This window comes from Clupea harengus, chromosome 6 (assembly GCF_900700415.2).
Source record: "Clupea harengus chromosome 6, Ch_v2.0.2, whole genome shotgun sequence".
Taxonomy (NCBI): Eukaryota; Metazoa; Chordata; class Actinopteri; order Clupeiformes; family Clupeidae; genus Clupea; species Clupea harengus.
Genome location: NC_045157.1, coordinates 6,041,220 through 6,058,390, shown reverse-complemented (window position 1 = coordinate 6,058,390; position 17,171 = coordinate 6,041,220). Strand labels below are relative to the sequence as shown.

The window sequence follows — 17,171 nt, the reverse complement described above, 5'->3', positions numbered from 1 at the left end:
TTATCCATCATAGAAGAATCAGATGTTCTCTTCTCTCTCTCTCTTTCTCTTTCTCCCTCTCTCGCTCTCTCTCTCTCTCTCTCTCACTCTATGTGTCACAGGGAACCGCTGATGAGGATGAGGTGTACACTGCTGCAACCTCCCTCAAGAGGATTTCTATCTTCAGCAGGTATGTGTGTGTAGGTGTGTTTTTGTGTGTCTGTGTAGGTGTGTGTGTGTGTGTGTGTGTGTGTGTAGGTGTGTTTGTTTGTGACTGTGTGTAGGTGTGCAAATGAGAGTGGACATGTTGGAATCAGTGACCTGTTTTTAAAGTAGTGCTAGATCTAAATGTAGGTGTGTGTGTGTGTGTGAAAACAGATCAAATGTAACTGACACCTCAACATTTCAAACCATTTCATTATTTAAATCTGACTGTGTGTGTGTGTGTGTGTGTGTGTACGATTACAGTTGCATGGACCTCAGCTCTTGGAAGCTGTTTGATCCTTGTTTCGCTCTCGTGAAGACTGGAGTTCAGTCTATGGGCTTTGACAAAGAGGTACCTGCTACTTGTTTTTCCATTTTTCCTACCCACTTACATGCTCACTAATAATCTAATAAATATATCTATATTTTATCTATATCTGATATATCTATAGATATATCTATCTATATTAGATGGAAAATCATCAGAAGTCGTCCACCTGTCACTGATCTGAGTAACCTGATGTTTATTAAAAGTCCCCCTGTAGTGAGCTGAGCTGTTCTTCCTCAGGTTCTCTGGTGCTTGCGTATGCACATAATGGCATGATTTGTGTTCCAGCTCATGGTTCCTGCTTTGAAGTGCACAGCCTTCCACCTCCTGTGGGAGAGAAGAAAGATCTCAGACTCTGACTCGCCCACCACAGACAAGGTTTCTTCTCCTCCAGACTTGATCATTTTCTCTCCCTCCCTCCCTCTCTCTCTCTCTCTCTCTCTCTCTCTCTCTCTCTCTCTCTCTCTCTGAGTGGATGGTCTGAGCGAGTGGGCGGAGTCAGAGTGTTCTGAGTGAGTGTGGCGTGTTGGCCGCCGAGCCAGGAACGAGTGTTCTATTCTATCTATTTTTTCTATCTTTTCTATCTTTATTATTAATGTTTTGTTCTTTAGTTAGTTAAGGTTTAGTTAGTTTTGGTTAAGGAAATTAGCACGTAGGGGAATTTTTGTGGGTGATTCCCGGGCGTCTGTTTCCAGTGTTTGGGCTGGGAGCATGGCTGTCCCAGGTATGGGGAAATACGAACAGCTCACACGGCGTCACGCTGTAAAGATAGCTTCGACAGCCAGTGTAGAGCAGTGTAGTTTGGCTGCTGGTGAAATTATACAACATGAAAACATTCTGTCAGCGGCCCGCATGAATAATCCAATAGTTTTGTTTCTGCGAACGGTTGACTTCGCTAATGAATTGATTGAGAATGGAATAGTAGTGGATGGCATTTTTACCCCTGTTCTTCCTCTTTCTACTCCATCGAAGAAAGTAACCTTGTCTAATGTTCCCGCCTTCATTAAGGATGAGGTTCTGGAACAAACGTTGTCACGCTATGGCAAATTAGTATCAACGATTAAAAAGATTCCAATGGCGAGCAAATCCCCGCTCTTGAAACATATTGTGTCTTTCAGGAGATTTGTATACATGGTCTTGAAAGACAATAAGGATGAGCTGGACTTGACACTGAACGTAAATATGGACAATTTTAATTATGTTGTCTATGCTACTACGAGTTTGATTAAGTGTTTCGGTTGTGGCCAAACGGGGCATCTTGTACGTGCTTGTCCCGATAAAAAGGGGAAACCGGATAATGGCAACAAACAAAGTGAAAACACCAGTAAGCCTAATGATAATGGGGGTGAGGCGCAGTCTGCTGAGGCTGGAATATCCAGTGCTGGGGATACAGCCCCCGACCAGTCCAGTGCTGGTGAATCAGCTAAGGCAGTAGAGCCCCAGGAACTAGCAGGAGTAGTTGTGTCAGAAATGACGGGGGATTCCTCGAATCATACACAGGAGGAAGGTAATTCAGCCACATCATCTGGGGGGGACCATGTGGACAATCCCGAGCCTGAAAATACTCAAAACTCGCAGAGTAGTGAGAATTCTGTTGTCATTGGTGATCAGAAGTTGACCCCAAATGAATGTCTCAGTGAAATGTCCTTCATGGAAATGGAGGGGACTGTTTTTAAAGTACCGATCAGTAAAAGGAAACAGGTCCGTGTGAACCAAAAGAATGCCAAAAAGGGTGACAGTTACATTTCTCCAAACACAACCGATAATGAGAGCGAAAGTGATTATTCTGACTGCAGTTTAACCTGTAGCTTACGTCCGAGTGGGGTCTCCAGTCGGAATTATGAAGTGGAAGATATCAGATCGTTTTTAAAAGAAACAAAACACATACGGAATGTTCGGATTGATGACTATTTCCCTGACGTGGAAAAATTTATGACAAAAACACGTTCTTTTATGAGTGAGGGGTGCTTCACTGATCAAGAGACTTATCGTCTGAAGAAATTTCTGACTAAGCTTAACGTCTTGTTAAGCAATAGTGATGTTTAATGTTCAAGCCAATTTTTCCGTGTTTTATGATGTTAGTGTGTACACAATTCGTATATATCTTTTTATTTTTTATCATGATTGAAGTTCGCACAGCTTCTCTGAACCTTAATGGCGCCAGAGAGAGAAGCAAAAGAGCTGCAGTGTTTGAGTCAATCAGACAAAACAGAGTTGATGTTTTACTTGCTCAGGAAACACACACTGACACATCCAATGCAGCAGATTGGGCACAAGAATTTGATGGCCTATCTATTTTAAGTCACAACACATCTAATAGTGGTGGGGTTGCCATTTTATTTTCTCGTTCTTTTACGCCTATTTCCTACCAGGCTGAGGAAATAGTGAAAGGGAGACTTTTAAAAGTCAGGGCCCAATTTGAGAATATTTTTTTTGTTTTCTTTGTGTTTATGCACCTACCAAGGCAACCGACAGAATGGTCTTCTTAACTACTTTGAATACTGTGTTAAGTAGTTGTGATCCTGAGGATATTTTACTCCTGGGAGGAGATTTTAACTGCACTGAACAAATGATTGACAGGAACCATATAGAGCCCCATATGCCCTCGCGCCGGCGGCTCATAGAGGTTATGAAATCAAATGACCTTGTTGACATGTGGAGACTTTTTCACAAGGAACAAAGACAGTACACATGGGTTCATTCTTTCAATAACCTCTTGTCTTTAGCAAGACTGGACAGATTTTACAGTTTTAAACACCAACGTAGTATGTTTACGAATTGCAATATTGTTCCATTTGGGTTTTCGGACCATAGTTTGGTCATTTGCTCCCTGTCCATAAGTGCTGTCAAGCCCAAGAGTGCTTACTGGCATTTTAACACTAATTTATTATGTGATGGTCATTTTAGAGATGTATTTCATTATTTTTGGAATGATTTTAGATCATCCAAAGCATCTTTTAAATCACTGCAACAGTGGTGGGATTGTGCAAAGGCACAAATAAAACTGTTATGCCAAGAGTATACGGCCTATGTCACAAGCGACATAACTCGTTTAATGAGAAATTTAGAAAGTGAAATAACTGAGCTCCAAAATTCTGCAGATCAGACGGGAAATCAGACCCACACTAAGGATCTTAAAGCTAAAAAGAAATCATTGGCTGACCTACTAGGGTTAAAGGCACAGGGAGCTCTGGTCAGGTCCCGTTTCCAAAGCGTGGAGCTGATGGATGCACCTTCCAAATTCTTTTTTAATTTAGAAAAAAAGAATGGACAAAAAAGATTAATCCATGCCCTACGTTCAGAAGACGGAGTACTCATGTCTGACTTTGCAGAGATACGTAAAAGAGCAGTCAGCTTTTACAAGGAGCTGTATAAGAAAGAAATCCCACAGGATGGGGTTGATAACAGTGCCTTTCTTAACAATTTGCCACAGTTGTCCGAAGAGGCTAATGCAGACCTTGAAAGGCCTCTGACCCTTGAGGAACTGTATAGTGCCCTCCAAACTATGGACTCCGGGAAGGCTTCAGGACTGGACGGCCTACCGGTGGCCTTTTATAAGTCCTTTTGGGCAGAATTGGGTACAGATGTGTTGACTGTTCTCAGTGACAGCCTCTCTGAGGGACAGTTGCCACTGAGCTGCCGAAGAGCAGTGCTCACTCTGATACCAAAGAAAGGTGACCTGAGTGATATCAGGTCATGGAGACCCGTGTCAGTCCTGTGTACGGAATATAAACTGCTCTCTAAAGCTCTGGCAATCAGACTGGGTGATGTTTTGGGGCAGGTGATTCACCCTGACCAGACCTACTGTGTGCCAGGTAGGCTGATACAGAACAACATTTCTTTTATCAGAGACATAGTTGACTTAGGTAAGTCTTTTAACCTGGAATTTGGTCTTGTGTCAATTGATCAGGAAAAAGCCTTTGACCGAGTGGATCACAGTTATTTATGGAGTACTCTGGCAGCTTTTGGATTTAGTCCTGATTTTATTAACAAAATTCAAGTTCTGTACTGTGGCATACAAAGTATACTTAAGGTCAATGGTGACTTGTGTGCTCCTTTTAAGGTTCACAGAGGGGTAAGGCAAGGATGTGCTTTGTCTGGAATGCTGTACTCTTTGGCTATAGAGCCCCTCTTGGTCAAATTAAGGAAGGATTTACTTGGGGTGGGAATTCCAAACTGTGATCATGTTTTTAAGCTGTCAGCATATGCTGATGATGTTGCAGTGCTGGTTAGTGGCCAGAGGGACATAAATATGATGTTGAAAATGTTTGATGATTTTAGAGGTGTGTCGTCTGCGAAAGTAAACTGGTTGAAAAGTGTTGCAATGCTTGTTGGAAATTGGTCAGATGGAGAGCCAAGTCTCCCAGATGGCTTAACTTGGACCAGGAATGGCTTTAAATATCTTGGAGTGTTTTTAGGGAATGATTTGTTCATTCAAAAAACTTTGAAGGGGTTGTTGAAAAGATAAAGGGCCGCCTGGATAAATGGAAATTTTTACTTCATAAAACGTCCTACAAAGGGCGTGTTCTGATAGTCAACAACTTGGTGGCATCCTCCCTCTGGCATCGTCTTGCCTGTGTGGATCCTCCAACCCACCTCCTATCAAAGATCCAGTCAATCCTAGTGGACTTTTTCTGGGACAAATTACACTGGGTACCACAGAGTGTTCTGTTTTTACCTAAGGAGGAAGGTGGGCATGGACTTGTTCAACTGCAAAGCAGAACAGCTGCTTTTCGTGTGCAGTTTCTGCAACGTCTGCTCACTGGAACGGTGGATTCTAATTGGAAGTATGCAGCTTGTGCCATTTTACAGACTTTTGATGGTCTGGGGCTGGATAGACCTTTAGTTTGGATGGACCCAAAGACATTGAATTTAAGCAAATTCCCAGTGTTTTATCGCAATCTTTTTAAAGTCTGGTCTCTTTTTACAGTGCAGCAAACGAGGAGCGTAATGTCCTTGCACTGGCTTTTAAAGGAGCCGTTGATCCATGGTTCAGCCCTGGATATAGCTGCGGAAAAGCCTCTTCCCAATTTGGAATATACTCTCGTCAAGGCTGGAGTTACAACCCTGGGGGATTTACTGCAGTTGGCTGGACCAGATCTGGGTAACAGTGGAAATGTAGCGGATCACTTGGGGATGCGATCCACCCGAATTGTAGCCCAATTGCTCAAGAGTTGGTGGGCCTTGCTAACAAGAGAGGAGAGGGAAATGTTGGGGGACTACGTCAGGGGGTTGTGCAGCCCCGACTGCAAGGACCCTTTCCCCAATTTTATCCTATCCCCTAACCTAACAGGATGTACTGGTTTTTGTTGCAGTTCTGAAAATTTGATTTTCCTTGGTCCAAAACAGGCAACTGGCAAAGATGTGTATAAACTGTGTGTAAAGATGTTAAACAAGAAGGTTCTGGACAAGAGGGTAGATACACCCTGGCGTTCTGTTTTACAGATAGGGGATGTTGTAAGACCTCAGTGGCGAGCATTGTACAAATTACCCTTACCCAAAAAAGCAGGGGACCTACAATGGAGAATTTTGCATGGGGCAATTGCAGCGAATGCTTTTATTTCAGTTCTCAATCCTGACGTGGGCCAAGACTGCCCTTTTTGTTTTCTAAGGGAGACAGTCTTCCATGTTTTTATGCAGTGTGTGAGGCTAAAACCTCTATTTGTTATTTTACAGGCACTTTTTGTGAGTTTGAATGAACCCTTTTCAATGGAGACTTTTATTTTGGGTTTTAAATATGTGCAAAAGCATCGCTTCAAGTGTCAGTTGATCAATTTCCTGCTGGGACAGGCAAAGATGGCGATTTATGTTAGTCGCAGAAACAAAATTGAGCAAATGTCCAGTGATGACATGATGATGGTGTTCTCAATTATTGTAAGGTCTCGTGTTTTAATAGATTTTAATTTCTATAAAGCAATGAAAGATCTTGAACCTTTTAAAGAGATTTGGTGTTACAATAGTGTGTTGTGTGTGGTCAAAGATGATAACTTACGGTTTGCACAGTTCTTGGAGAATGCTGGATAATTTCTGCAGTTTGCACTTTATCTTTGTTTTTATTTATTTATCCCCCCCCCCCCCCCCCCCCCTTTTTGTGCATATTGTGACAATTTGATGTGGTAGTGTCATGTATGTTTGTTATCTTGTTTGTTTGTTTTTGAAAACAGTAATAAAAGAGTTTTCAAAATTCAAATTCTCTCTCTCTCTCTCTCTCTCTCTCTCTCTCTCACTTGCATCTATGATTAACTCACAGCTCCTACGTACTCCTCTATTTCTGACGCAAACAGAGCGAGGGTGAGAAGTATCTGCAGCAGTGTTTTTTTTCTCTCTATCTCTCTCTCTTTCTAACAAGTTATTTTCTTCCTTTCTGGTGTGTGCTGCTGATCAGGCGGAGGTGAAGAGAATGAGGAAGGAGGTTCACTCGTTCTGTATTGTGTGCCAGAGTTGTCTCTCTCTTGGAAACGCTCAAATCAGGGACCAGGTGAGTCCCCACAGTACTGACCAGGTTACACACACACACACACACACACACACAAACACGATCAAACACACAATTCTCATGGTACTGATAGATGCCAGCGAGGCAAAACACTGGCTTCACTTTGAGTGGGCGTGTGGAAATAGGGTAACAGACTGAACTAGCCAGCTAGTTAGCAAGCTAGCCAGCTAGTAGGCTATCCATTCACTTGTCTTTATATCAGAACTGTCATTCTGTTAAAGCACAGTATTAAATATCTAACATACCAGGAACAACCCCTTACAAGGCTCTCCGAGCTTTTCTTTTTAGCAAATGAAACGTCTGAACGACGCCACAGTCCTGCAAATTTTTGATACCGTCAGAAACAACAATAAACACTCTGATTGGCCGCTGCAAGCAAAATTTGCTCCTCATTTGCTTAGGCTTAAACCTTTCCCAATTTTCCGCTCGTCCATGTCACAATCGCCTGACTCCAACAGAAATGAATGGAATACAGAAATTCGATTGGCTCTCTTCGCTGGCATGTATCAGTACCATCAGTCACTACAAAGTTGCAAACGCCAGATAGTGACTCACTTAACCCCCCCCCCCCCCCCCCCCCCCCCCTCTTCCTCCTCATGTCTCTCCTCCCTTCTCTCTTTCATTGTCTTTTCTACAACCTTTCCTGTCCCTTTTCTTCCACTTCCCTTCTTACACTCTTCTCCTCCTCTCCATCATTCTCTCCTCTCCCTCCTTTTTTTGTCTCCCCCCACCACCTTTTCTCTCTCCCTCCCTCCCTCTCTCTCTCTCTCTCTCTCTCCCTCTCTCTCTCTCTCTCTCTCTCTCTCTCTCCCTGTCTCAGGCCTTCATGCTGTTGTGTGATGTGCTGACGGTGTTCAGTGTGGGCTCGGTGAAGGGGAGGCCCTTGCTGAAAGCTCTGGCCCTGGTGCCTGAGGACTCGCTCCGCTCTGAGATGGCCTCCTTCATCCTGGACTACGTCTTCACCATACCTGACGACGACAACGACCACGACAACCACTATGGTGTGGAGAACGCAGGAACACACACACACACACACACACACACACACACACACATACATACATACATACATACATACATACATACATACATACATACATACACACACCCTCACAATACACGCACACACACACACACACAGACACACACAATACACACACACACACATACATACATACACACACCCTCACAATACACACACACACACACACACACACTGTATACATTCATAAACATGCACATTTGCTTCAACTTCCCTGATGATGTTCATTTTGCATTCTCCTCTGGTCGTTTAACATGAGAGAATCACCATTTATTGGAACTTTATTGAAATGTGCCTTGTACATATATACACTAACAACGCCTTCAACAAAATGGTTAGTAAAGTATAATTAGATAAGAGACATCATCTAAAGGAACAGAATACTGAATGTACTGTATGTATTGAATCACCTCACTAAAATGAGACATTATTATTCTGTTACGTTATTAGTTGGTTATTTTTTAGTAGTCGTAGCTGCAAGGAGGGGAACTTTGAGGGAGCAGAGGATGCATTCAAATTCAAAAACCCTGTTGTTGTTGTTGTTGTTTATCTGTTACTTTGTGTTTGCCATGGCTGTGAGGAGGACAATCTGGAGGAGGAAGGGCACACGTCCCAACTACAAAACCTGAATCTCAGCCGTCACATTAGATGCAGATGATGTTGCTGATGTTGTTGTTGTTTTGTGTGAATCAGGGGAGGAGGGGAACCAGGAGGAGGAGGTGAGGAAGATCACATCCCTGCAGCTCAGACGGAGCCAGCTGGCCGCCTACTGCAGACTTACCCTCTGCGGCGTGCTGGAGCTATACGCCGCCTCCGACATCTTCAAGTACTACAACAAGGTGGGAGGAGAGGAGAGGAGAAAGAGAGGGAGGAGAGGAGAAAGAGAGGGAGGGGAGGAGAAAGAGAGGGAGACGAGGAGGAAGGGAAGCAGGGCAGGAAATATGAGAAAAATATTGAAATGGAATTCGATCACTGGAATAATAATTACTACGGTATTATAAATGCATGTTGAAGCCATGAATTATACACTGTAAGGATGACGGGTTTAGCTGTTTTTACAGTCCACTTTGTGCTGTTAATAATCTCCTTATTACTGAGTGTTATTGTGTATGTGGTTTTACAGTCCACTTTGTGCTGTTAATAATCTCCTTATTACTGAGTCTTATTGTGTATGTGGTTTTACAGTCCACTTTGTGCTGTTAATAATCTCCTTATTACAGTCCACTTTGTGCTGTTAATAATCTCCTTATTACAGTCCACTTTGTGCTGTTAATAATCTCCTTATTACAGTCCACTTTGTGCTGTTAATAATCTCCCTATTACTGAGTCTATTATTGTGTATGTCTGTGATTGTGAGCGGGTTCACTTTTTAAAGCTAGTCAAAAGTCTTTAGCATATAGTGATGATGTAATTTAGACAGCAGCAGTAAGAGAGCTTGTGTGTGTGTGTGTGTGTGTGTGTGTGTGTGTGTGTGTGTGTGTGTGTGTGTGTGTGTGTGTGTGTGTGTGTGTGTGTGTGTGTGTGTGTGTGGGGGGTTTCTCTATCTGTTCTGCTACAGTTCAACAGGGACTACGGCGACATCATCAAGGAGACACTGAGGAAGTCCAAAATCATCAGTCCAGTGGAGAGTGCCAAAACTGTGTGTCTCAGTCTACAGCAGGTGTGTGTGTGTGTGTGTGTGTGTGTGTGAGTGTGTGAAACAGCTGTTCCAGTCTATTTTCTCTGTGGTAGTCTACAGGGGGAGTTGAGTGGTGTTGTTTATGATGAGTCATAGACTCAGGAAGCTGCTCAAGCATCGTTTCACTGTTCCGAACTGTCCTAGTAAGTAGTAGTGTAGAGGCAGGCACTCATTAGGTCAGGTCTTGATGGTGTTGAGATCAGTACTAAAGCCATCTCCTGTGGTGTTGACATCAGTACTAAAGCCCTATCCTGTGGTGTATGCTGATATTCAGTTTACAGTTATCAGTTTCTGGAAGCAGTTTTCTTTGTAAAGATTCATTAGCAATGAGAAAAGCCTCAAGCCATTTCAGTGAAATCTAGGCCTTCATCCCTACGGACCAAGCCTACAGGCCCATCTCTGCATCTCTCCACAATCTCATCTTTTCTTTTAATGAGTGTGAGAGTGTCAGGAGTCAGAGAGTGGCCTGGGACTCACTATTGGATGCCTGCCTGGAGATTCCTCCAGTGTGATAAGATTATTTTCAGTGCCTCAGCAACCTCGTGGGTCAATAAAGCCAATCAATAAACGACTTGGTGAGAAATGAATTGATTGGCTCTGGTTGAGAAGTGATCTCCCGTAACATATCACTTTTCATCTTTGAGCGTTTTATTATGCTAGATCAGTACAGAACGAGAACCCTAAACAACCAACTGCTGGTCAAATGAATTATGGCAGTGCTTACAGCAATTTATTTGTTAATGTCAATGTGTCTTGTGTACATGTGTGTGTTGACGTGTGTGTGTTGACGTGTGTGTGTGTGTACATGTCTCAGATGTTTACGGCCCTGGGAGATGAGAACCACTCGCGTCAGGAATTTGTGGAGCTGAGAGAGGAGGCCAGACGCCACGCCATGAGCTTCGGCATCAACCTGCACGTCATCCGCAAGCCTCTCCTCGCCCTCCACCAGTGTGTACACACACACACACACACACACACACACACACACACACACACACACACAACTGTCTGACTCACTGACACACTATCTGTGTGTGTGTGTGTATCTGTCTTAATTCCTTTGAGTCTGTCAGCACTTGAGTGCATACACATACCTGTCTCACGCACTGACTGACTGCCTGTGTATGTGTGTGTCTGTCTATCTGTTTGAATGCTTATGTGTCTGGGATTGACAGCCCTGCTCTGTCTGTCTGATTGACAGCCTGCCTTCATGTCCTTCGGTCTGTCTGTCTGATTGATAGTCTTTACATGTGTCTGTCTGTCTGTCTGTCTGTCTGTCTGTCTGTGTGTCTGTCTGCATGCTTGTGTGTCTGCCAGCAGTCTTATTGATTGGCTGGGTGCCTGTATGTTTGTTTTTTCTCTCTGTCTTCGTACACACCGTGTACCTGCCCCTTCAGTCAGCGTGTCTCTGCCTATCTGTCTCTCTCTTGCCTCCTGCCTGTCAGTTCTGTGAAACTCATCTGTCGTTTTGTCTGCCAGCCTGCCTGCCCATGTGTCCACTGTCTAACACTCAACAGTTGGCCAGCCTGTCTCTCTCTCTCTCTCTCTCTCTCTCTCTCTGTCTCTCTCTGTCTGTCAGGCTTCTTCCCTTCCAGTCTGGCAGGTTGTCTGTCCATTAGGTGTTCTAACACCTACTTGCCTGTAATCGTTTAGCTGGCCACCTGTCCATCACCTAGTGAGTGTTAACCTACACACATCCACTACGCTCGGCTGTCAATCTGTGCTATTCTCAAGTGTGTGTGCATGTTAGTGTTCCCAGAGGGACACCTGACACACAATGGAGAATCCTTGTTTCAGGTAGCCAGAATCAGTTACCTTCGTGGAGAGTCCTGTCCTCCGAAACACTCTGGTGACCTTCAGTGGCGTGTGCCGCCCTGTGCCATGCCCACAGAGGTCTTGGTGACTGTGACTATGTGAACAACTGATTCCTCTCAATTGATGGATGTGGCATTTAGTAGACTTTCAAAGTTAGGTTTTCAAAAACAGTGTTTTGTCTGTGGAGTCAAGTACTCGCGATAAAAGAAGCAGCCATGTACGTGTTTGAATCTTTCGACAGGGCAGAATGTAAACTGGGTCAATATGCTTAATTGAATCAAGAATCAGACTTGAATGTGCTTATTTTCCAAGTCACTTATAATGACAGATCTTTTTCACGCAAATGGTGTGTATACAAAGGTCTGTGGTCAGTTATGATAAGATGATAACAGTAGCCTGCTGTTTACCTGGTGATGTGTGGTTATGCTCTTGGTGTCGCCTTTAATATGGTGTGGGGTTGTCCATGTAATGGTTCAAGAAAGGAATTTTAAACGTCAATCTCTCCCTCTCTCTCTCCCTCAGAGATGGCATCCGTTTTGCTCTGCGTGGGACTGAGGAGAGTGCATCGTCACCCAACCTGGCCTTCCTGGAAGTGCTCAGCGAGTTCAGCTTCAAGCTCATCCGACAGGACCGCTTGCAGCTGTGAGTCATACAGACACACACACACACACACACACACACACAAACACAGTCCATAAACTCTGGACTACAATGTCTGTGATTTACAGTTGAGAGTATTTAGACACACACACACACACACACACACACACAGTCCATAAACTCTGGACTACAATGTCAGTGATTTACAGTTGAGAGTATTTAGACACACACACACAGACAGACATGCATATAAACTCTCCCTCACACAGGATGCCATTCATTTATCAGTATCTGCCGAGCCTTGTTTGTTAATCTTTTCCGTGTCTTTCTGCCTGTCTCTCTGCTTGTCTCTCTGCCTCCCGTCTCCCTGTCCCAGGCTGGCCTACGTGAAGCAGGCGGGTGCGTCGGTGAGGAGCCAGTGGCTGCAGATGTACGAGCGCTCTCTGCAGTCTGTGGGGGCCCGGAAGCTGGGGGAGCCGCCGTCCTCTCACACAGCCAGCCCCAGAGCCAAGCGCCGCCGCACCTCCGGACAAGGTCAGCGCAGCGCAGTGCCAGTGCGGGTCCCAGCGCAAAAGACTAATTTAAAAATGAAAATAAAATATAAAATGTAATGAAAGTAGATTATTTGCTCCCAAACTACAGAATGATATTCGTTTTGCAGGAGAGCAGCGTCTAACATGTTTTAAATAAACAAGCAAAAGATTGGTGGTTTTTACGCATGGCACATTTTTGTGGAAGCGTGCACAAGTGGGACTGCAAAATCCATATAAATCCATAATTTCTGTGTGTGTGTGTGTGTGTGTGTAGGTTCAGTAAGAAGCGCTGCGGAGAGCTCCCTGCTGGGCGACAGCAGCATCAGCCAGCTGCCCACCCCCACGCTGACGTCCACGGTGCAGAGGAGGGGGGCGGGGCTGCTGCGGGCGCTCCAGGCTCCAGAGCACGCCTCTGCCGGCTCCATCAGGGCCAGCGGCTCGGAGGGGGAGTCTGAGGAAGAGTTTGAGGAGAGGTACACACACACACACACACACACACACACACACACACACACACACACACACACACACACACAGACACACACACACACACAGTCTCTCTCTCTCGCTTCACAATCCATTCTCATCAGTATCTGAATCAGATGCAGATGGTCTCCTTGTGGCATTGGGAGGCTTTCTCATCCTTGATAGCCTCCCATGAAACATTTTTGGTGCCTACAACAAAGCTGTTGTTAGTCTTGCTGCTGGCTGAAGCGTGTGGCAGACATTGGGACTGACTAGCCTACTCTCATCGAACACTAGTCTGTCACGGAACTGCCCGCTGTCGGCTCTTCTCCAGTTCTCATTAAAAAATGTCCTTTTAACATTTGGTTTGGTTTGTGAACTTAGAGTTGTCTCCTCTTGTGTTGGCCCAGTGACATCAGCCGCTGTCTTTACACCCGTGATGTTACGCCACATGGTTGTTAAAATAGCCCGTCCGATTAAGCTACTCGACTTTGTGAATGAATGAACGATTGACTGATAAGGAAGTGCTCTCCGTCTTTGAATTTCACGTCCAATCAAATTTGCGCTCAGTGAGTGACCTAAACCTTACTGTGATTGGTCGAAATGCAGGAGGAGACATAGCTAACATAGACGTAGCTTTACCTGATGATTTCTCTGTCTCTCACTCTGTCTCTCACTCTGTCTCTGTCTCTCACTCTGTCTCTCACTCTGTCTCTGTCTCTCTCTGTCTCTCTCTGTCTCTCACTCTGTCTCTGTCTCTCACTCTGTCTCTGTCTCTCTCTGTCTCTCTCTCTGTCTCTGTCCCTCTGTCTCCTCTCCCTCTCTCTGTCTCTGTCTCTCTCCTTCTGTAGTTCCCTGCTGCGTAAGGCTGTGTCCAGCATGAGGCGACAGGCCCATGGCTCCAACTCCCTATCTGGTGACATCAGCTCTCAGCTGGATCTGTGAGTCTGAGTCAGTCTGGCTGCCCTCCAGCGTCAGAAACACACACACACACACACACACACACACAGTTACTCATACGCACACCTGTACGCTCCCAGAGCCTCAGGGGCTCTCATTCTCTGGCTCTCTTCCTTTTCCCTTGCTGCCACCCACTCACACAATCTTATTCTCAGTCTTTCTCTCCATCTCTCTCTCTCTCATACACACACACACCCACTCACACAATCTTATTCTCAGTCTTTCTCTCCATCTCTTTCTGTCTCATAAACACACACACACACTCACACAATCTTATTCTCAGTCTTTCTCTCTCCATCTCTCTCCATCTCTCTCTCTCTCTCATAAACACACACACCCACTCACACAATCGTATTCTCAGTCTTTCTCTCTCTCTCTCTCTCTCCATCTCTCTCTCTCATACACACACACACACCCACTCACACAACCTTATTCTCACTCTTTCTCTCCACATCTCTCTCTCTATTTCTCTCTCTCTCTCATATACATACACACACACCTTCTCACTGTCTTTCTCTCCATCTCTCTCTCTATCTCATACACACACACACCTTCTCACTGTCTTTCTCTCTCTCTCATACACTTACAACCACTGACACACACACACACATTCTCATTGTCTTTCTCTCATCTCTCTCCCTCACTCACTCACTCACTTACACACACAAACACATTCTCACTCTCTTTCTCTCCATCTCTCTCTATCACACTCTCTCCCTCACGCACACACACCCCCCTATTTAACTTGTATGAAATACAGAGCAAAAATGTGAGATCCATCCAATGTTTTAAATGGCTGATTATTGGTTCATATGGCATACATGATGAATGTAAATAATGGCGTTGTATGTTCCAAAGCAATCTAGATTTCATTTAGAAACACATCAAGATCATTTCTCAGTGAAATGACAGCCTAGACCCGTATAAAATCTCTCTATCTTACCCGACCCCCCCAAGGCTTAGTTTGATTGAAGAACACAAAGAGGAGGAGGAGGAGGAGGAGGAAGAGGAGGAGGAAGAGGAAGAGGAGGAGGAGGAGGAGGAACCGGAGATAGAAGAGTTTGAGGAGGACTCGGATGACGGCATGTCCGTGGCACTGGTGAGTAAAAATAATCAGACCAGAATGTAATAATTCATATTACAGTCTTTACACTTGCAACTATTAGGAGGTGATACTATGTGGAGGTCCAGGGGATTGATTTCATTGAATTTCTATTGAGTAGACATGAGTTCTATTGAGTAGACATGAGTTCTATTGAGTAGACATGAATGTTTTGGTTAAAGATCATACCAGCCATGCTTGGCTCAGTTGTACAGACAAAACAACCCATGATGCTCTGATGTTAAAGCTACCCCAACATGATCTTAACCTCACTGATATCTGTGTGTGTCCTTACCCAAACATGATCTTAACCTCACTGAGTGTGTGTCCTTACCCAAACATGATCTTGATCTGAACCTCACTGATATCTGTGTGTGTCCTTACCCCAACATGATCTTAACCTCACTGATATCTGTGTGTGTCCTTACCCAAACATGATCTTAACCTCACTGATATCTGTGTGTGTCCTTACCCAAACATGATCTTAACCTCACTGATATCTGTGTGTGTCCTTACCCAAACATGATCTTAACCTCACTGATCCTCCTCTGTGTGTGTCCTTACCCAACATGATCTTAACCTCACTGATATATGTGTGTGTCCTTACCCAACATGATCTTAACCTCACTGATATCTGTGTGTGTCCTTACCCCAACATGATCTTAACCTCACTGATATCTGTGTGTGTCCTTACCCAAACATGATCTTAACCTCACTGAGTGTGTGTCCTTACCCAAACATGATCTTAACCTCACTGATATATGTGTGTGTCCTTACCCAAACATGATCTTAACCTCACTGATATATGTGTGTGTCCTTACCCAACATGATCTTAACCTCACTGAGTGTATGTCCTTACCCAACATGATCTTAACCTCACTGAGTGTATGTCCTTACCCAAACATGATCTTAACCTCACTGAGTGTATGTCCTTACCCAAACATGATCTTAACCTCACTGAGTGTATGTCCTTACCCAAACATGATCTTAACCTCACTGATATATGTGTGTGTCCTTACCCAAACATGATCTTAACCTCACTGAGTGTATGTCCTTACCCAAACATGATCTTAACCTCACTGAGTGTATGTCCTTACCCAAACATGATCTTAACCTCACTGAGTGTATGTCCTTACCCAAACATGATCTTAACCTCACTGATATATGTGTGTGTCCTTACCCAAACATGATCTTAACCTCACTGAGTGTATGTCCTTACCCAAACATGATCTTAACCTCACTGATATATGTGTGTGTCCTTACCCAAACATGATCTTAACCTCACTGAGTGTATGTCCTTACCCAAACATGATCTTAACCTCACTGAGTGTATGTCCTTACCCAAACATGATCTTAACCTCACTGATATATGTGTGTGTCCTTACCCAAACATGATCTTAACCTCACTGATATATGTGTGTGTCCTTACCCAAACATGATCTTAACCTCACTGATATATGTGTATGTCCTTACCCAACATGATCTTAACCTCACTGATCTCTGTGTATGTCCTTACCCAACATGATCTTAACCTCACTGAGTGTGTGTCCTTACCCCAACATGATCTTAACCTCACTGATATATGTGTGTGTCCTTACCCAACATGATCTTAACCTCACTGAACTCCCTCTGCGTGTGTCCTTACCCAAACATGATCTTAACCTCACTGATCCTCCTCTGTGTGTGTCCTTACCCAACATGATCTTAACCTCACCGATCCTCCTCTGTGTATGTCCTTGTCCTCCCTCATCCCAACCCCCAGCCCTCCAATCGATACTCCAATCACTCCTCCCTGTGCCCTTCCATGCTAGAGGAACTCTTTGACTGAGGCCCGAGGAAATCCAAACAGAGATGGAGTTACACCAAATAAACTAATTCAAATGTAAACCATGTTCAGAATGGTTTGTTCCATTATTTGATATGAATTCATCCAATGTATATGCTATATATATACTTATTTACCTGTTAT

General features: G+C 44.2%; 1 protein-coding gene across 1 annotated transcript in view; it reads left to right on the top strand.

Moving 5' to 3' along the window:
- Positions 1-17,152, top strand: part of LOC105893523 (cohesin subunit SA-2) — a 27,327-nt gene extending 10,175 nt beyond the window's left edge. The window contains exons 19-32 of the mRNA XM_042707961.1: positions 102-169; positions 448-535; positions 800-889; positions 6,897-6,989; positions 7,828-8,026; positions 8,698-8,888; positions 9,608-9,709; positions 10,542-10,675; positions 12,065-12,184; positions 12,519-12,676; positions 12,950-13,148; positions 13,992-14,081; positions 15,058-15,199; positions 16,965-17,152. Coding sequence (XP_042563895.1) covers positions 102-169; positions 448-535; positions 800-889; positions 6,897-6,989; positions 7,828-8,026; positions 8,698-8,888; positions 9,608-9,709; positions 10,542-10,675; positions 12,065-12,184; positions 12,519-12,676; positions 12,950-13,148; positions 13,992-14,081; positions 15,058-15,199; positions 16,965-17,030 — 1,740 coding nt within the window. The 3' untranslated portion in view covers positions 17,031-17,152. The remainder of the gene's footprint in view (positions 1-101; positions 170-447; positions 536-799; positions 890-6,896; positions 6,990-7,827; positions 8,027-8,697; positions 8,889-9,607; positions 9,710-10,541; positions 10,676-12,064; positions 12,185-12,518; positions 12,677-12,949; positions 13,149-13,991; positions 14,082-15,057; positions 15,200-16,964) is intronic.
- Positions 17,153-17,171: the final 19 nt, after the last annotated feature.